Below are 19,268 nucleotides of genomic sequence, written 5' to 3'. Positions count from 1 at the left end.
AATTTTTATTTCTGTCTGATATTTAATTTAATAAATATTATTTAATCTTTTAATAAATTTTTTTCCAACCCTTTATGATTACTAATCGATTATTAAATTTTTTAATCGTTAAAAAAATTATTGTAATGTATGAAAAAATTAATTAAAATCCGTTTATTAAAATTATTTCATTTTATTATCTTTTCTTCCATCCTTATAGGGAAAAAATAAGATTTAAAACAGCGAAAATAATAAATTATATTAGTTTAACTGTATAGGGTGATTCTAATACACTTAATTATTTTTTTCTTCTCGGTAGCGTACTATTAAAAAATAGTAACAGAATTGCTAGAACGCGTGCGCGATAAATGTCACATCAAGGCAATAATAAATTTCGAAATGATTATTGCGATTTCAAAGCACGCGGTGATACTGTATGTCATTTCATTGTCAGATTATCGTGAACCAGTCTGAAGAAGTCTTGCATTATCCGGTAAGTAATTTATAATTAAATAATAATTTATAAAATAAAATTTATGTAGATAAAAATTATTTGCAGATAAAATGGGAATAACTATAAGAATAATTGAAAGAAACGGTAAATTTATTGTTTCCGCGACGGGAAAAATAGAAAAAACTGAAAAGATTTATCGTCAGTACGAAGATTTTCTGGGAAGTACAAGCCCGCGCGATTGCGAGTATGAAGGTCAACTGAGGCATGACAAGGCGTGCCAAAATTTGTCAACCGTGTTGGCAATATGGAGGAGTCGGCCAACATTCAAACATAAAATTCTTTCAATATCTGACATCAATTTAGCAATTAGAAGGAGTACCGTAACCATTAAATTTCAAGTTTTTGAAAACAATGATTATTTCAACAATAAGCATTGCAATGTAGGACTGGAGAAGCAAGTTTCGAACTCTTTGTCATCTCTTTGGTCGAACGCGAAGCCCTATTTTGACGGAGAGATAATTGATTACGAAATAGAAACTGAAAATAGTTCGTCGTTTTATTATTCCCAACCGTGGGGCAAAAGCACGGATCGCTACAAATTGAGGGTACTAAAAGATCCTTCTTATTCATTGTATTATCCAATGGTCACTATTAAACCTCGACGGACACTAAATGTTGAATTGAACGCTATCAAAACTACGCTCAGCATAAAAATAACATACAAGTGTTATTATGATGGAAATATTTCGTATTCATATGAAACTATCAACGCTGAATTTTACAGCAATCCAGAAATTAAATTTTAGAATCTTATCAAAATTTTATTTATAAATAAATAGTTCAAGAGTTAAAAATTTTTCAACCTTGAAAATTAATTTTTCAATTGTTATTCAAATGTTATTAAAATTATTGTTAATGATTGTATAATAATTAAATAAACAATATTTTCTTAAACTCTTAAACTTATTTCAAAAATAAGTGATTTTTTAATTTATGAATGAACTGAATATAGAAATTGAAGGTAGTACCACCTAGCGTGGATATATAGCTCACCACGTGACAATAAAAATAAATTTCGTAGGTTAAGTATATTTATACGCATGTGAGCAAGTTTGTTGTCAGTGTGTTATTTTCTTTTTTTTTTTTTTTATTTTTATTATTAATAATTAATAAATAAATAATAAGTTCAAGATGTCAAAAGCAAAAAAGTCAAGTTTTGCTGAAGAATTAAATAGTTTATTAAATGTAGCGCCTAAAACCTTCGAATCCGACCAGGAGGAGGAGGAGGAGGAGGAGAGCACAAAAGCTAAGGTTGTTGATAAATTCGAGGAATCTCACTCTGATGACGAGCAAGCTTCGTCATTTAGGAAAAAAAATATTCCTTTGCTTGATGAAACTGACAAAAGGTAATTTTATATAATTTATTTATTTATTTTTTCTTAAACTTTATAATAATTATGTTTAATTGAATTTTTAGGTATAAGGGAAAAAAAGTGACGAGGGAAGAAGCTTTTGGTGAGGAAAGTGCGTCTGATCAGGATGATGTTGAAATGGAGTCTGATGAAGAGGAAGAAGAAGATAATGACAATAGTAATGAAGATGAAGATGAAGCAGAGGAAAATAATGAAGATGAAAGCGATGATGATGATGACGGTGATGAAAATGATGATGAACAAGACACAAAAAATCCCCTATATCGAGACCGCAGTGATAATATCTTCAAAAATCTAGTCTCTAATCCCCAATCAGAAGCTGAAAAAGGAAACTGCGTCAAAACGCAGCAAAGAATCTGGGAAAAACTACTGGAAATTCGGATTAAATTGCAGCCAGTTTTAATAACCAGCAACAAGATGCCCCAACACGATGTCGTGAAAACCCTGCAAACTAATCCGAAATTTAACAAACAGAAAAAAGAGACTCAGAGTAAATTATGCGATGTCTTGGATAATTTATTGGAACTTCAGCAGAAACTTTTTAAAGGCTTTCCTGAGACTAAGAATTTGTTAGACCAAACAACTGCTGATAAAAAAATTGATAATCAAGATGAAGATGATGAAGAGATTTGTTCAGATACTGAGGAAGAAATTGAAAAGTCGGAAGAAGAGCCAGAGGAAAAATCAGAAGAACCGCCAAAGAAAAAAATCAAACGCAACCTGAAGGATTACGAGAAAATAATTAGCGACATTCACGAAAAATATACGCCCTACCGCAACTCGGTAATACAAAAATGGAACGATAAGACTCGCGTCGCTGCTGGAAAAATGAATAAAAATGCAAACAACCAATCTGTTGTCAGGCAAATAGAGTTTGTGTTGAATGATAAGTCTAAATTGATAAAACGTACTCAGCTTAAGCGGTCAGAGTACGAGATCGTAGGGAAGAAATCGCTGGATGAGACCGACGAGGATGGCAGGAGAGTTCAAGAGTACGACACCGAGATCTACGACGATGACGATTTTTATCATCAACTATTACGGGAATTAATCGAGCAGAAGACTTCTCACATCACAGACCCGGTGGAGCTCAGCAGACAGTTCAGTAAATTGCAGACGATTAGAAAAAAATTGAAACGGAAGATTGATACCCGCGCCACCAAAGGCCGCAGGATACGTTACAATGTTCATACAAATTTAGTTAATTTTATGCCGAGTATAACTGGAAATGATACTTGGACTGAATCTGCAAAAACTGCGTTATATAATTCGCTGTTTGGTAAATTAAAAACTGCTGAAGCTGAAAATAATTGATTAATTGTCATTATTCCTGTAAATAAATTATCAATAAAATTATTTTTAAAATTTTATTAAAATTAATTATAATTATTGATATTGTTTAGCCTGTTCTCGAGCCTCGGCGATCTCTTCTTCAGTGACACTGGGAGGTTGACCACAAGCGATCTCTTCGGCACGAATGAACGCCAGTTTGTCAGCTTTTTCTTTGAAAAATATTTTCTTCTGGGCGTTGAGCTCCTCTCGGTACTTTTCGAGCTTACTAGAGACAATTTTGTCGCAGTGAATGGCTGTCAATTTACGAATCGAAGCTTTCCTTTCGACACGATGGTACTCGGGCGGATGGGGCTTGAATTTCAAGTTCATCTTCTCCAAAACCCACTCGAACCGGCGGTAGTCCCACTTTCGCAATCTGCCGAGGAGTTTTCTGCGCTTTTCTATCAATTCTTTTAAAAATACTTTAGTTTTTTTGTCGAGGGGACGCTCCACCATGTATTCCTGGAGGTAAAGTATTTCGCTGGTCATTGCAGCAACTAGAAATTAATTAACAAAGAAATCAGTTAAGATTTTAGTAATTATATTTGCAATAAATTACTAAATATATGATATGAAGTTTTTGATTAATAATTAAATAATTACTTTCAGTTTCTGGAGATCCACGATCTAATTCATGTCTTTTGACAAGTGCGATGGTCCTTTCACGATTGACATCCTCAGTCATTTTTTTCGGCATAAATTCCAGCGTACATAATCTTTTAACTATCTCATCAGCACTAAAAATATTTCAGAAATTAATACTAATAATTTATTAAACTTAAAAATAGCCAACAAGACTTACTCTTGTAATTCTTTGGACTGATTGTACCAGCGGTACAATTCATCACTTTTAGCCGTTCGCTCCAGGCCCATATCACAACTTTTAGATGGATGAAAGCATGGTACTTTCGCAGGACGTGTCCATTCGATTTTTAAATCTGTCTTGAATGTTATGACCAATCTTGCCGGAACAATTTTAATTGGTACATGTTTTATTAAATTATTTACTGGTCTGATAGTGTTTAATAATATGCTCATTGTTGCATTCAATAACTTGGACTATCTGAGAAAAAAAAAAAAATATCTAACCTCTTATAAAATAATTACATTATATTAACAAAGAATTTAATTTAATATTTTATATTTTATATACTTACGGATTTATTTAATTTATTTACTATAATTATTTTTCACTTATTAATATTTTTTATTTATTCCAAATTACACTTTGTTTTGATTAAATACATGAAAAATGATAATAAAATAAATTTACCGTCAGAGAAAATTTTGTAGAGTTTCAAAATCTCAACGACAGATGGCAGCTCGTTCAAATTTTAGCGCTAAAACTTTTTAAAAGTGACCGTTACTGAAAAGGACGCTTTACAAAATGGCGCCAATTTAAAAATGTTAATTTCAGAATAGTTCTGTATAAAATTTATAATTTTTTGATAAATAATTAAAAAAAAAAAAAATAATTTTTATAAAAAGAATTAAAAAAATTTTTGTCAGTAAGAAAATATATATAAAATAAAATAAATGCATTTAACAAACCTCGACAGAGGAATAATATGCAGAAGGGTCAATACTTTTTGGATTAATCCAAGTATTAATCAGCTATCATTTCATCACTTAACTGCTATTCCCCTATCGATCGAAGCCAGATGATAGATGATGGAGTTGATGTAGTTCAATATATCCTAAGGGTCCATCCAGGGCTGTAATTTTATTCTAGGAACTATTTTGAACTGCACAATACACAACACTACACTAATGCACAACATACTACACAAAATACTAAAAAACGATAAATTTATTTTTTAAGAACTGAGCTAGTTTGTTATTTCTCGGAATTTGAATAAAAAATATTTATAAAACTATTTTAACTGCACTGCTTCTTTTTTTTTTTTTATTAATATTATTTTAATTAGTAACTACTCGATGTTGTTAATTATTATTATTATTATACTAATGGAAGTAATGGAAATTTAAATTTTTTCTTCAACCGAACGCGGACCGAGCTAGTAGAAAGGGCGGTTGGAGACTTAATGCGACGTTGCCACTTACTCTCTCGGGAGCTGTGTGCCGAGTCCGCTAGAGTTCTCAGGTAGCTGTCCCCTCCACTTCTCCCCACTCCTGAATTTGCGCACTGTTACTATAGATATATATATATATATATACTTGTTTATTTTAGACAAAAAATTCCGAGAAATTTAACCAGTATTTTTTCTTTCTGAACAAAAGTTTTAATAAAAATAATTCTTCGAATTTATTCACAAATAAAAAAAAATGCAGAAAATTTAAAATATACGTTTAACGGTTTTTTTGTTCCAACATGTGTAACTTAAAAATAAAATTATAAATAATTAAAAATAATTTTTTTTTTTTTTTTTTCTCAAAAAAATAACTGAAGGATTAAAAAAAAAATTTAGATAGTTATTTAACAAAAAATGGAATTATCAGATCCCAGTCCCGAAGACCTTCAACGAAAGTTATATTTCCTGGTGGAACAACTTCAAAACATGGCTAGTGCTCTGCCTTCTAAGTACCAAATGCGTTTGCCGTATGAATTATTGTCCGGACTAGCCAACTCTCTGCTGAATGACACTATTTTTGAAATAGTAAAAGGCCTGATGGAGATACAGCATGTGACTGAGAAACACTTGTTCCAGCAACGGCTCCAGCTGCTAAATCAGCAGAAGATCCAGATGCAAGAAACCCTAGCAGGTTCCAACACCGAAGAGGAAAAAACGGCGGTGAAAATAGCCCTCGAGGAACAGCAGAAAAAAGATTTGAAGGCCACTGACATGAGACTGGTGATGCAGTTGGATCAGAAAGTCGCCGATCAGCAGAGTACTCTAGAAAAGGCTGGAGTTCCTGGTTTTTATGTCACCAATAACCCTGCAGAAATCCAACTACAAATGAGACTTTGCGACTTTATTATAAGACTGAGTAAGATGGAAATACCTAAATGACATTTATTGATAACAAATTAAATTTATTACTTAAATTTTTATAATAAAAAAAAAATACTAAGCTTATTAATTAATAATAACTAGCAACCTTGCAGTCACGATGTGACTGCCTTGACTTGTGAATTATAAATAAATCAAATTTTATTTTATTAAATTAATGACTTTAGTTAAATTGTAGTGTCATTTTTTAACTATTAAATAGACATATAAATAAACTGGTCACAAAATTTTCTTAATAATATAGATTATTATTTATTTTTTTAAACATATTTACAAAATAATTTTTATGCGCAATTCACTGTTTAATCGGCCTTCTTCAAATCGTTGTATAATCAGAAGGTAATTTTTCTTTAAGGAATGTATACAAACTAAATAATCTGTGATGTACTTAACGTCAGATGAATTGCATCAACTGTTGATAGTTATTCTTTAAATTTAATTGTCAAAGTCTTTATTTTAAAAAACAGTCACTACGCGTTTTTCGCATGAATAGAGGCAGCTTGGGGCTTGGTGTGAAACTCGAACCCCGTCGAGTCTTTAACTGGGCTGTACTGTTGGCTATCATCAAAGCAAACTTTGTATACGTCTTGATAAGTACTGGCAAAATGTACCTCCAAACCGTCAGTGATATACTTAGCAAGATCATCAAAGTCTTTTCTATTTTCTTCCGGTAGAATTATACACTTAACTCCGGCTCTCTTTGCCGCGATAGTCTTCTCCTTGATTCCACCAACAGGCAAAACCTTGCCCATCAAGCTGAGCTCTCCAGTCATGGCGACGTCTTGTCTGATAGGTTGTCCTCTGGCAAGAGAAATCAAAGCCGAGGCAATGGTTACTCCAGCGCTGGGTCCATCCTTGGGAGTCGCTCCCTCAGGTACGTGAAGATGCAGATGAGCATCATACAAAAGCGTATTGTCAGGGTTTATTTTCTTCAAAAAATTCCGAGCGACTGTCATCGCAATCTTCATAGATTCCTTCATAACGTCACCAAGATGTCCCGTGAGTTCCAAAGTACCTTCGTATTTTTTAGCGGTAAAGGGTTTGCTGATAGAGGTTTCAATGAACAGAGAGGAGCCACCCATCGCGGTCCAAGCTAGACCCATCACCACACCTGGAGGCGTTATGTCATACATTCTGTCGTGTGTAAAGATAGGTTTGCCTACGAAATCAGTCAAATTGTCCTTGGTAACTTTTATTTTTTCAGCTTCCTGTTTTACGACCTTAAACGCGGCCTTCCTCGATACTTTTTCGATGTGCTTCTGGAGATTTCTAACACCTGATTCACGGCAATAGGCTCTTATGAGCTTAGAAAGAGCTGATTCATCGAAAGTTATTTGCTCAGCAGTGAGTCCCGAGTCTTTCATGGCTTGAGGAATCAAGTATTGTTTGGCGATTGCTAATTTTTCCTCCGCAACATAACCAGACATGTCAATCATCTCCATACGGTCTCTCAGCGGTTCGGGAATAGTGTCTACGACATTCGCGGTGCAGATAAATAAAACCTTTGAAAGATCAACTGGTACGTCTAGGTAATGGTCAAGGAAATTTGCGTTTTGCTCTGGATCCAACATCTCCAGCAGAGCTGAAGCTGGATCTCCTTGGTAGCCTTTGCCGATCTTGTCAACCTCATCGATCAATACCAGAGGATTTTCAGTTTTGGTTTTTTTAAGACACTGGATTATTTTACCAGGCATCGCGCCGACATACGTACGCCTGTGTCCTTTGATCTCAGCCACGTCAGTCATTCCCCCGACACTGAATCTGAAGTACTCGCGATTCAACGCGCGAGCTATCGATCGCGCAATCGAGGTCTTTCCAACACCCGGGGGACCATGGAAGCACAGAATTTTACCCTGGGTAGTCCCCTTGAGCTGACTGACGGCTATAAACTCCAGAATACGTTTCTTGATGTCTTCCATTCCGTAATGGTCTTGCTCTAGGATATCTGAAGCCTCCTGAATTTTTAAATTCTCCGGACTGGTAACTCCCCAGGGCAAAGAGGTCAGCCAGTCTAAATAATTACGCGTTACATTGAATTCACTGCTGTGATTCTCGAGGAAACTTAGCTTGGTTAATTCTTCTTCAATTACGTCCATCACTGGTTTAGCAACGACTTTTTCACGGATTCTCTCTCTGTACTTTTCTTCAATAGCGTCTTTGTCTTCTTTCTCAAGACCCAGCTCCTTTTTTATTACCTTCAATTGCTCGTGCAGGATGTATTTACGGTGCTGCTGTTTCACTTTTTCTTCAACTTCACGGCCTATTTTCTGCTGAAGCTTGCTCAGTTCGTATTCTTTTTTCAATAAAGCCAAAGAGAAACGCAGTCGCTTGGAAATCTAATGAATAAAAATTTTAATATTAAAAAAATAAATTAACTAACTAAATAAAATAATAAATTTGGATAATTAAATTACATCTAATTCCTCGAGAACTTCTTGAAGTTCTTTAGCGTCAGCGCCAGTCAACGCCGCTCCTAAATCGCTTAAATATACAGGATTATCAACAACTCGTGTTCCTTGATGCAGCATTTGATTCAACGACTCCCGATAAATTGGATTCATGCTGATTATATCGCGAATAGTTTTAATTATTTCTTGCGTCAACGCCTGAAAAATAAAAAAATTAAAAATAAATTTTTTAACGTCAAAAAACAAAATTAAAAATAATTACTTTAATTTCTTCAGTCTGTCGGAACTTCTCGTGAGTAACATTGACAACTTCAGCCATGAGAAGTGGCTGCGGAGACCCGTCCATCGGAATCGCTTGAACTGGAGGCGTTTGAGCGTCAGTTGGAGCAGGAGCAGCAGCAGCAGCAGAAGTGACTGGAGCTTTGGTATCAGTTTCACCAGCTACATCTACAGTTTCCGGCTTAATTTCTTCAAGAGCTGACTTTTCCTCGGGATAGACTTTGAGTTCATTTCTCTTGCTTCTCACATAACGACGCGATTTTTTAGGCTCAGCTACCGGCTCGTCTACGGAGACGTTAATTGAAGTATTAAATAGTGGAAACGTCAATTTCATCTCTGTGTGTTTAAATATAAATAAAGTATGATAACTCGAGTGGTATAATTGGATTAGAATTTCAGAATTAATTTTTTTGTAAATAAAAAGTGTGATTTAAATAATTAAAAGTACCTTGGGGTGGTTTCTCAGTAATGTCTTCGATTATCTGGCTTACTATTTTTATCCTGCGGTGAGACATGATAACCAGACGTAGCTTGTCTCCCAGGTCTTGAATCTCGTGGATCTGAGCGAATGTTCCGATTGAATAGACATCGTCAACGCTTTTTACAATCTCTGATTCGTTTCTAGTGATAAATAATTTAATTAAATAATAAATAAATTTTTTATTTCTTAAATAAAATTATAAATATTTACTCTTCGTTCTTTTTTAAAAATATTCCGACGTAAGGTTGGTTTAGTTTAACTTTCCGGCGTATCAAGTCGATCAAAATCGGGTTCGTCAGTTCTATAAGCTTGATAAAACGAGGAAATACTGGGTGACGACTTATCGCTATTACTGGCACGTGAGGCCACACTTCTGGAACGACAACTGTCGCTGGTAACGTGGCTGGATACCCTTCTGGAGTTGGCTCAACTTCGACTTCCCTGAAAAATAAAAAATTATCAGAATTTTCCTTTATATAAATAAGAATCAATTTTAAATTAGTAATTACAGTGGTGGATCCTCATTATCTGGCTGTTTAGTCGAAAATTGACGTAAAATCGTTGAACATGCAATTCTCTTGTAACTATTGATGACATTTCCATCTGTTCTATTGCTAACTTCTAGACAATTTATTTTTTTAACAGTAGAGATGGGTCTTCTTATAATTGATAAATTCGAATATCTATTTACTGTCATACGCTGACGAAATACCGGTAATAATTGTGAATTTATTGATTTTATCAACAATCGCATTTTATAACTTTCTTATAATCACAAACACTTGGCTATAATACGTAATATTAAATTGATTTCTTGGTTTTTTATTTTATTAATTTATTTTTGTAATTTATAATTTATCTAAGATGATGCAAGGTTAACAATCAAATATATATCAGCATGTACTGTATCACTGAATAAAAAAAATAGAGATGTAAAAATTAAACTTTAATTAAAATTTATTTTACAAATAATTGTTACATAACCTTAAAAGTAGTTTTAAAATTACTCCGCTTGGTGACACTAGCGTTCAGTTTAAATTTAAAATTTCTTTTGTAGTTTATTAATTTACCACTAGAGGGCTAGTTTTAAATTAATAATCATAATAATACTCGACAGAAAAAATTTTATTAATTTTTCTGATAATTGAAGAAAGTGATTAATTAAATTACAATATTATTATTGGATGAAAATAAAATGGATAAAAATCTAGATGGAAAAAAATTTAAACTTATGACAAAAGAAAATATCATGAACGTAAAAAGTAACAAAAATAAAATAATGACAAGTAAATTCTTTACTCCAATGTCAGCTATTCCTAGTTTTGACTTGCGACCAAAAAAATCTGTTTTGACTAAAAAAATTGGTAAGTCTCGAGAAATGTATCAAGATAGAATTATTTGTTCAGAAGAAGTCAGTCGGAAGAAATTAAAATTAGACAAGGAGAAGACGGAGATTGCTAAAAAAGTTGACGAAGCCCCAAGCAAATCGCCAGAAAGTGATGAAGAATTCTTTGAAAGAATAAGACAAAAATACGAAAGTGACAAGGCTCAGTATGTTTATTTATTTTTTATAATTAATTTAATTATTAAATAAAATTGGAAATTAATTTTTTTTTTTTGCCTTAATTTATATGTTAAAAAAAATGATCATACTTTTCAGAGGAATTTTGGTTGAAGGATCTCAGCAGAAAAAAGTGAAGAAAGTAAAAAAATTATTCAGTGATGACTGTATTAAGTTGATGAATAAATTTAAGGAAGCTTGTAAGAATCCATCACCAGCAGACAATGCTACAAAGATAGCTAAATTTAATTCCAGTGAAAACTCTAAGCCTAATGAAAATTCACTTGATAATTTTTCAATTCAAACTAATTATTCAAGCAAGGTCTGTAATATAAACAATAATGCTTATCGAGATGATTTAAAGATTCCTGACTCTTCAACCTTCACACTTAATTCACCCAGGTTTTTATTACAATTTTTTTATTGTTTAAATATTTTTCTTTACTTATTTTATAAATAATTTTCAGTTTTTACAATGCCCGAGAGTTTTTGACAAATCTTGAAAGAAATACGCCTAGCTTACACAACCAATTATTAAGGTACACAATACATATCAAGATATTTATAGGAAAATATTTTCTTAATTGATAAATTTATGTATTTATTATTTTAGCTTTGCAAGTGTGGAAGCTCCGGAGATGAGCCCCAAAATGAGGACTGCATCAAATTTTCCTAGACTTTCAACTCCACAATTTCCTATAGACGACACAATAAGTATTGAATCCTTCCCTTCAACGCCTTTTAGCATTCCATCCCCAATTTTTAAAAATATTCATGATAATAATAATAATAATCATACAAACTATTTTGAATATCCTATGGGAGCAAAGAGATCAAAATATTTTTTCGAGAAATAATTTTTTCATTTATAAAACCAATTACAGTTAAATTTCTTAATTTTTATAATAATTTTAACTAGTTTTCATGTTCAATTACAATCTTTTGTATTAATAAATTTAAGATTGTTTTTTTTTTTTTAAATTACATAAATTATATTAGCGATAAAGTTCACCAAAAAAAGTACGTATAATTTTTTAAAAGAAGTAATAGCAAAATAAATAATTAAAATAGTGAGTAATTGTAAAATATGTACTATTTTTAAAAATAACAACAATAATAAAAATTAAAAAATTATTAAAAAAAAGAATAAAAATAATATTAAAAACGAAAAAATAATTAGTAAAAAAATTTTTTTCATATTTCTAAATGAAATATTGTAGAGATATAAATAATATTATTTTGTAATCCAGATATCTTCATCCCCTTCTTCTTGTGAGAGAGTAATCTCACCTTTTGTAGCCATGCCTGATAAAAAAAAATATTATGGTTTTTCATGATAATATTAAAATATTTTCTACTTACTTAAAAGAAATCTAAAACATGTCATTGCGTCTGATTTTGTGTTATCCTCAGGGGGGACTAAAATTTCGAAGGTAACAGCGGGCCGTTCAGCTAAATATACTTCAATTTGAGCTTTTAAATCAGTTAGAGTCCACGAAGATGATGAAGAGTTTTTTGAACTACAAAAATTTTAAATAAAAAACTTATACTTTAAATTTCACAAGCGAAAAACTAAATAAAATTAATACTACCTATCATTGGAAACAATGTCATCGATATCGATAATATTTTCAAACTCACGATGAGACTGTGATAATTTCTTCGGACCTGACCACAATGATTCATTGGACTCTGGTTCTGGAGGAGTCAAGCCAGCTGCTGCTATATCAAGAGTAGTATCGTTAGTGTAATTTTCTGAAGCAATAATTTGCGTTTCTCTGAAAAAATAACCAACAGTTGAATAATTCAATTTAATCAGATATAAATTAATTGATGAGAAGATTACCTGTTGGGATCGGAAGGAGGGCTTTTCGGGGGATGGATATCAACGGTTGACTTGGTGTTTTCTTGCTCATTGTCTGTTTGATGGTCATCAATGTGATAATCAATTCTAATTTCATCAGATTGATTGATTTGTCTCTGATTAGTTATACCAGCGGGAATTTTATCGGAGAGCTGAGCTGCTGAGTGCTCTGATGCGCGTCTAGCGGGATCTATGAAAATAAATTCTCGATTATAATTGGGTATTCTAATTTATATCATAATAAGTCATTATATAATCAAATCACATAGTAATTGCAAGGTTACTAGTATCTTAAATAATTTATTAATGACATCACCTATTTCAGCAGCAGATCGAATAGGTACAAACATAGCTTGAAAGTTAGCCAATAGAGCACCTGCTGGATGACGGAATGATTTTTTGTTCCAGGATGTGGTCGGTTGATTGAATAAATTTTCGGTTGTTTGCCGTGAGATGTTGTTATTAATTCGAACATCTTCGTGAGTCTAAAAGATTAATTACCAGTTAAATTAAATTTAAGAAATTATGTCCCTGATAATCTTACCACAGTATAAATATTTTTACGTTGATTTTTTTGTATCAATTCACCACTAATAACAGTTACTGGATCCCAGAATTTAAAGTTCTTTTTGGCTCTACGTTGCTTTGGAACTTTAAAAGGATCGATTTTTAACTCGGCAAGTTTTTGGAGAGTGTCCTGTTCGGGTTCTTGAGCTGATGAAGTATCTGCTGGAGGTTCTGGCTCGGGTACAACAGAAGCACTTTCTTGCTCTAGACTTGAGATTTGTGCGGGTTCAGGTTCGGGTTGACCTACTGGTACTTCATCAGGTGTTTCACTTTGGACGTCATTAAATGCATAACTCAAAGTTTTCTACCGAGAAATTAATTAAACAAGTACTGATTAATAAATTAATATTATTAATAATTTAAATATTTCTTACACGCTTTCGTTTAGAAGGAGTCTCAGCTTCCCATGGCTTTTCTCTTTTTGTAGGAGTCATAGTGATATTTGCAGCTATATCAGGTGCTAAAATAAATTCAAGTAGTACAGAATTTAATATTAAAATTTCTAAAAATATTTTAAGGGAATAAATTACTAGAAATATCTTCGAAGCTGAAACCAACCGTCTGACCAAGAGTTTCGCGAACAGAACTAGTTGATAATAAAAAATGTTATTAATTAAAATCATAGTTAGACTTAAAAGTTGTTGTAATTTTTTATCAGCAAATACTTACCCAGCCTCTAATGAAGTAGTCATCAGTAAACTAGCCAAGTCCGATGTAGATGTTATTGCACCAAAGCTGTAGTCAACTTCTGGAAATTTCTAAAATTAAAAATAAAAATAATCAATCATCATTCTTTTTTTTTTTAGTTACAAAAATAAATCGATTGAATAATAATACAATTTGTTGAACAGCATGTGTATAATCTTCAGGAAGTAAATGAGTATCAGCTGCTAAGTCTTCACTAAAATTAACATCAACATCAGGAATTGTAAGATAATCAATGGGATCGCCATCTTCAGCTGATTCATTAGTTTTTCTGCAAGATAGAATTAATAATTAATTCGGAATATTTCCCTATTTAAAAATAAATCCTAAACCAAAATTTATTTACAACCTAATAAATTATTACCGTGAATTAATAATTCGAGGCAATGTTGCTTGTTCAAATTTTTTCAGATCACCTAATACAGAAAACATTGGTAAAAAAAATGATATTTAAATAATTATAAATTCAAAAAATTACCTTTGAAAATTAATGATTTATAACTAATGAGCTTCACCACTCCTTTAACCAGAAGAAGAATCACATCGTAACTACATTTTTGCTTACGCTGCGTGCCATGTGATTTTAACATCTCCTTAATCTCCCGGCTGTAAAAAAACATTCCAGTGATGATAAATAATAATTTATTGCTTACATAAGTTATTAAGTACTTTACCTAGCGGGAGATATATCAAAGGCAGCAATTTGTTTTCGATTGAGTGTTTGTCTAAACATTCGATTACTTAATGTACCAGCGAGCCAGACTGTGGTAATCGAGCTTCCACAGTTTTCCTTCAAAACTTCGGGAATGAAATTCATCTTCGATATTTTATCACAAATTTTATTGATAATTTAACTTTTTTTATTTTAATAAAACCACCCGCGTTGACAGCTTCCAAAAAAATGACTGATTTATAAAAAAAATAATAATAATATTAATAAAATTTAACGGCTTTTTAATTCCAGAAAGAAATAGGCGGAGTCACACCCCCTAAATTTATAAAAGTAATTAAAATTTTATTTTGCAACATAATTTTATCACAAAATATGTTTTAAAAATAATTTCTTTCATTTTTAAATTTAAAAATTCATTAATATTTATTAATTAACATTTTAATGATTAAATTACAATTAATAATAATAATTAGTTGTTGGTACGTGAAATGAATCCGCAGAATTTATTTCTGCGGGCTTTTTTATTGGTCACGTTCGGAGCCGTACTGGTCTCTTGATACTAACGCCATCTGTAATTGACAGCTGAAGCTATTTTAAAAAACCTCATATTTATTTGATACGTGTGTGATATATATATATATATATATATATATATATATATATATTTTTTTTTTTTTTTTATACACTTGTATTATTAATCATTTATTCAAATGATATTTTTTATTAACTAGTAAATTTATAAATTTTTATTTATAGTTATGTTCATTTTTCCATTTATACTTTTGGAATTAAAATCAAATAAACATATTATTAGTTGTACGTATTTTTAAAAATAGGGAATTTTATTTGTTCAGTTGGTCATTTGAACAACTGTAAAATTGAACAGATGATCTAGTTTGCATAGAATCATTTTTATTTATATACAATTATACGTAAATTTTCCTGTGCTTTTATTCATTTATATTCATCAGCAATTTTACAAACTTTCATATTTATTTGGACAAATTTTCATAAATCCAAACTTTCATCGATACCAAAGCAACACGAGCAGGCATAATTTATTGTCTTTTATTGTATTTATATATAAATATATGTCTAATTCACTTGAACAAAAAAATTAAAAAAAAATTTATTTTATTGTTAATTACATAAATCATTGAAGGAGTAACAAGTGCGTACGTGCAATCACTGTTTTAATAGAAAACTTCCAAAAAACATTTACTCAAAATGATTTATAAAAAAAATTTAAATAAATTTGTGAATGAATCTTATTGATGTTTACGTGCATTAATTATAAATGTATTGTTTATAAATTTTTGTATTTGTAATTGTTTATTCTAAATATTTATAATTTATTTAAACAATTATTGATAATAATGGATAAAAGCAGCAATAACTTTATTAGTTATGTTGGTATGGAAGAGCATGAGATGCAGGTATTTATATTTTATTAATTTTTAACTATAGACATTCTAAATTTAGAGAAGTTTAATTATTTATTTTTTTTTTCTCAGCAAATAAATTCCAGTAGGAGAAATTCTGTGAATGATAATAATGTAAAATTACTACCAGGCGAAGTAGTAATAGCAGAAGCTCAGAGTGTGTTGATGTTTTCACCAGTTAGTGATTTAAAACAGGGTATTTCGGGTATACTCGCTGTCACTAATTTTAAACTAACATTTATTACAACTGAAGATTCCAATTCTGAGGTAAATATATATATATGTATATATTTTTGTTTTTTTTTTTTTTTATTTTATAGCAAATAAATTATTATAAGCTATAATAAATATTAAATTAAAAAATTTTTAGGACATAAATCGTCAGCAAAATCATTTTTATGGGTACACAGACTCATGCCTAACAAACATCGACGAGATTTACTTAATAATAGGCGATAAAAAACGTAAATTAATGCCTGGTAGTACAGTACCCTCAAAAGTAAAGGGTATTTTTATTGTTTGTAAAGTAAGTATGAGTAATTGATCGCTTTATAAATAAATAAATAATTTAAATTGATACATGAAAATTTAGATTAAATTTTCTGGTGATAGAATTTTAGGACATGGTCATTTTCATTTAAATTTTCACCAGTCGGTCACGGAAAAAATTTATTAACGACTCTTCTGCATCATGCATTTCCTCGTCGGCATCAATTATTATTCGCCTATGATTACAAGTAATTTATTTAAATTTATAATTTACTATTTATTCAATGAATTGATTTTAATTTTAATTCACTATTGCTTGCAGAGAACCGTATTACAGTAGTATAGATAAAAAAATAAAGCTATTTCGCAGCATGAGCGACTGGCAAAATGAATTAAACCGTACGTCGTGCAATAATGAGCATACGAAAAAAAACTGGAGGTTGTCGTCTGCTAATTTACGATATCAATTATCAACCAGGTAAAAAATATTGCATAAAAAATTTTTAAAGCTACTAATAAATATTTAATTAGCCTTCCAGAGTATATTATAGTACCCGCTTCGGTGACAGACAGTCAATTGTCTGGCGCAGCCTCGCACTTTCAAGACAATCGTCCTCCAGTGTGGTCTTGGTCGAACCACCGCGGCGCGGCTTTGGTTAAAATGTCTGAGCTGATACCCACGATATCAGAACGTACTCAAGAAAATATTATGCTGGAGAATATTCGAAAAAGCCATCCCCAGAAGCTAGCAATGGCCGTACTGGATTTAAATAAAGATGTTAATGTTAAAACTGTTGCCAATGGATTTTCTAAATTTATTTCTCTTTGTTCACCAGGTAAATAAAACAACAAAAATTATTTATATTATATATGAAAAATATATCAAAAATGCATGTGGGTACTCAAATGAAAGCTCTTAATCAGTGTAACATCAGGATCAATTAATTAAATTAATAAATTTATTAATTACAGACAACATAAGACAATTTTGGCTACAAGACAATAATTTCTATTCGTTATTAGAAAGTACTAAATGGCTGAAATTTGTCTCTTACTGTTTGCAAAAAGCCGTCGAAGCTAGTGACCATTTAAATTCTGGTACTTCTGTTATCCTGCAAGGTAATTTTATAAAACAATTAAATGTGACTTGTTTATTTTAAAAATTTAATTAAAAATAATATGTTTAGAAAACGCTGGAAGAGATTTATGCTGCGTAATATCAAGTCTAGTTCAATTAATACTCGACCCGTACTTCAGGACAATAACTGGGTTCCAAACGCTGCTTCAAAAAGAGTGGGTAGCTGCTGGTCATCCTTTTTGTGACCGTCTAGGTCATATTATTAAACCGAACGGTGAAAAGTCCCCGATATTTTTGATCTACCTCGATTGCGTCTGGCAATTGTGTCAGCAGTATCCATCTAAATTTGAATTTACGGAAACTTATTTGACAAGTTTGTGGGACACTGCTCATGTATCAATTTTTGATACATTTATTTTCAATTGCGAAAGAGACCGTACTAATGCAGCAACGGTAATTATTTATCCCCAAAAATTTATGAATTAATAAAATAAAATAAAATAAAAAATTATTTTTTAGGACATTAATAGTTCTTTGGTTTTAAGAAGCGTCTGGGACTGGAGAGAACAGTTTACTGACCAGGATATTTTATTATTCTACAGTCCATTTTTCAATTCAGCCGATGAGGAAAAATATCTCAAGCCCCAATTTAGTGTGTCTTGCCTGGAGCTTTGGACCCAGTGCTATTTTCGCTGGATTCCTCCGTTAGAAATTCGTAACGGAGGTAAAAATCACTCGGAACTCTACGCCCGTTTGCTGCAAAACAGCATCAGCCAGTTAAAAGTAAACATAAATGGAAATTGCGTTTCGCCTGTTGACAAAATAAATACTTTTTTAGTGCAAATGAACATCAACAGTTTTTATCCGTTCGGCAACAAACACTCGGGCAACACTGTTAGTACTCCGATAATGAATAATTCAATGCTCATGACCGAGAGTTTTATTGACGCACAGTCATTGCTTACTGCACCAGACTGATATTTGTTATTCTAATAGACCAAGTCTATTTTTTTTTTACCTTTAAATTTGTGTATACGTTTTTGTTCATTTTTTAGAGGCTCTTCGATTTTTTTAGTATATTTTTATTTGATAATTGACGATTTGTTGAGTGACATTGGTGTAGTGATTTTTTTTTAATTTTTTTAATCGATCTAAAACCGTATGCAGGATAAAGCTGTTTAAATTAAAGCAGCTATTTGTGCGTCAAAGACGTTTTTTTTTTTTTTTTTCCTTCCCTCCCCGGTAATAATTTTAAAATGAAATTTTAATGATTTTTATAGAATTATTTATATTATATTATTTAGTGTATATCAAAAAATACATAGCAATATTTAATTATTAAGAAATATAAATATATATTGATTTATTTATTTATATTTGTTTAGTTAATAAATTTATTTGTATTAAAATTTGATTTTTATTGTCTTCTCAGAGCTATGCTACATTTCTTAATAATAAACATAAAAAAAAATATATATTTATCGGGTAATACTTGAAAAATTTTTTTTGTACTTGGCTTTGATTAACGATAACAAATTCTTCGAATATTTA

General features: G+C 31.2%; 7 protein-coding genes and 1 long non-coding RNA gene across 11 annotated transcripts; 5 read left to right on the top strand and 3 right to left on the bottom strand.

The window, feature by feature from the left end:
• Positions 1-342: 342 nt before the first annotated feature.
• LOC141534850 (uncharacterized) lies at positions 343-988 on the top strand. The gene is made up of 2 exons (XR_012480503.1): positions 343-472; positions 539-988. It is a non-coding gene; the product is annotated as an uncharacterized LOC141534850 (long non-coding RNA).
• Positions 989-1,517: 529 nt separating this feature from the next.
• On the top strand, positions 1,518-3,242 carry Aatf (Apoptosis antagonizing transcription factor). The gene is made up of 2 exons (XM_074255326.1): positions 1,518-1,839; positions 1,911-3,242. Exons 1-2 carry the CDS (start codon positions 1,625-1,627, stop codon positions 3,178-3,180), a joined length of 1,485 nt encoding a protein of 494 aa, XP_074111427.1. The 5' UTR covers positions 1,518-1,624; the 3' UTR covers positions 3,181-3,242.
• On the bottom strand, positions 3,220-4,498 carry Bonsai (28S ribosomal protein S15, mitochondrial). 2 transcript variants are annotated; one of them, XM_074255337.1, is made up of 4 exons: positions 4,356-4,498; positions 4,001-4,261; positions 3,802-3,935; positions 3,220-3,695 (listed from the first exon to the last, which is right to left on the bottom strand). In XM_074255337.1, the coding sequence occupies exons 2-4, from the start codon at positions 4,234-4,236 to the stop codon at positions 3,253-3,255; spliced, it is 813 nt and encodes a 270-aa protein (XP_074111438.1). In that variant the 5' UTR covers positions 4,237-4,261; positions 4,356-4,498; the 3' UTR covers positions 3,220-3,252. The 2 variants fall into 2 exon arrangements, with proteins under 2 accessions (XP_074111438.1, XP_074111446.1); XM_074255345.1 differs by having other exon boundaries at positions 4,001-4,257; positions 4,356-4,377.
• A 904-nt stretch (positions 4,499-5,402) lies between these two features.
• Positions 5,403-6,324, top strand: Gdl (gonadal protein gdl). The gene has a single exon (XM_074253818.1). The coding sequence runs from the start codon at positions 5,646-5,648 to the stop codon at positions 6,168-6,170; it is 525 nt and encodes a 174-aa protein (XP_074109919.1). The 5' UTR covers positions 5,403-5,645; the 3' UTR covers positions 6,171-6,324.
• A 73-nt stretch (positions 6,325-6,397) lies between these two features.
• On the bottom strand, positions 6,398-10,228 carry Lon (lon protease homolog, mitochondrial). 2 transcript variants are annotated; one of them, XM_074253777.1, is made up of 6 exons: positions 9,848-10,228; positions 9,549-9,779; positions 9,306-9,478; positions 8,841-9,193; positions 8,585-8,776; positions 6,398-8,506 (listed from the first exon to the last, which is right to left on the bottom strand). In XM_074253777.1, the coding sequence occupies exons 1-6, from the start codon at positions 10,090-10,092 to the stop codon at positions 6,641-6,643; spliced, it is 3,060 nt and encodes a 1,019-aa protein (XP_074109878.1). In that variant the 5' UTR covers positions 10,093-10,228; the 3' UTR covers positions 6,398-6,640. The 2 variants fall into 2 exon arrangements, with proteins under 2 accessions (XP_074109878.1, XP_074109887.1); XM_074253786.1 differs by having other exon boundaries at positions 8,841-9,142.
• A 173-nt stretch (positions 10,229-10,401) lies between these two features.
• LOC141534448 (uncharacterized) lies at positions 10,402-11,762 on the top strand. Its single transcript, XM_074253806.1, has 4 exons — positions 10,402-10,889; positions 10,999-11,301; positions 11,367-11,438; positions 11,513-11,762. Exons 1-4 carry the CDS (start codon positions 10,534-10,536, stop codon positions 11,754-11,756), a joined length of 975 nt encoding a protein of 324 aa, XP_074109907.1. The 5' UTR covers positions 10,402-10,533; the 3' UTR covers positions 11,757-11,762.
• Positions 11,763-12,065: 303 nt separating this feature from the next.
• LOC141534441 (uncharacterized) lies at positions 12,066-15,139 on the bottom strand. The gene is made up of 13 exons (XM_074253792.1): positions 14,710-15,139; positions 14,514-14,641; positions 14,400-14,451; positions 14,168-14,306; positions 14,000-14,088; positions 13,861-13,916; positions 13,705-13,790; positions 13,308-13,634; positions 13,080-13,248; positions 12,746-12,953; positions 12,492-12,677; positions 12,262-12,419; positions 12,066-12,204 (listed from the first exon to the last, which is right to left on the bottom strand). Exons 1-13 carry the CDS (start codon positions 14,850-14,852, stop codon positions 12,134-12,136), a joined length of 1,812 nt encoding a protein of 603 aa, XP_074109893.1. The 5' UTR covers positions 14,853-15,139; the 3' UTR covers positions 12,066-12,133.
• A 491-nt stretch (positions 15,140-15,630) lies between these two features.
• LOC141533640 (myotubularin-related protein 10-B) lies at positions 15,631-19,091 on the top strand. Of its 2 annotated transcripts, none has more exons than XM_074252643.1 (9): positions 15,631-16,144; positions 16,223-16,417; positions 16,521-16,676; positions 16,763-16,887; positions 16,962-17,117; positions 17,171-17,475; positions 17,612-17,758; positions 17,827-18,170; positions 18,263-18,432. In XM_074252643.1, exons 1-9 carry the CDS (start codon positions 16,085-16,087, stop codon positions 18,293-18,295), a joined length of 1,521 nt encoding a protein of 506 aa, XP_074108744.1. In that variant the 5' UTR covers positions 15,631-16,084; the 3' UTR covers positions 18,296-18,432. The 2 variants fall into 2 exon arrangements, with proteins under 2 accessions (XP_074108744.1, XP_074108736.1); XM_074252635.1 differs by having other exon boundaries at positions 15,634-16,144; positions 18,237-19,091.
• Positions 19,092-19,268: the final 177 nt, after the last annotated feature.

The sequence above is a fragment of the Cotesia typhae genome, unplaced genomic scaffold (genome assembly GCF_013202065.1).
Source record: "Cotesia typhae breed Kobodo isofemale line unplaced genomic scaffold, CoteBio_Ctyphae contig_123, whole genome shotgun sequence".
Lineage (NCBI taxonomy): Eukaryota > Metazoa > Arthropoda > Insecta > Hymenoptera > Braconidae > Cotesia > Cotesia typhae.
This window is presented reverse-complemented; position numbering and strand designations above follow the sequence as displayed.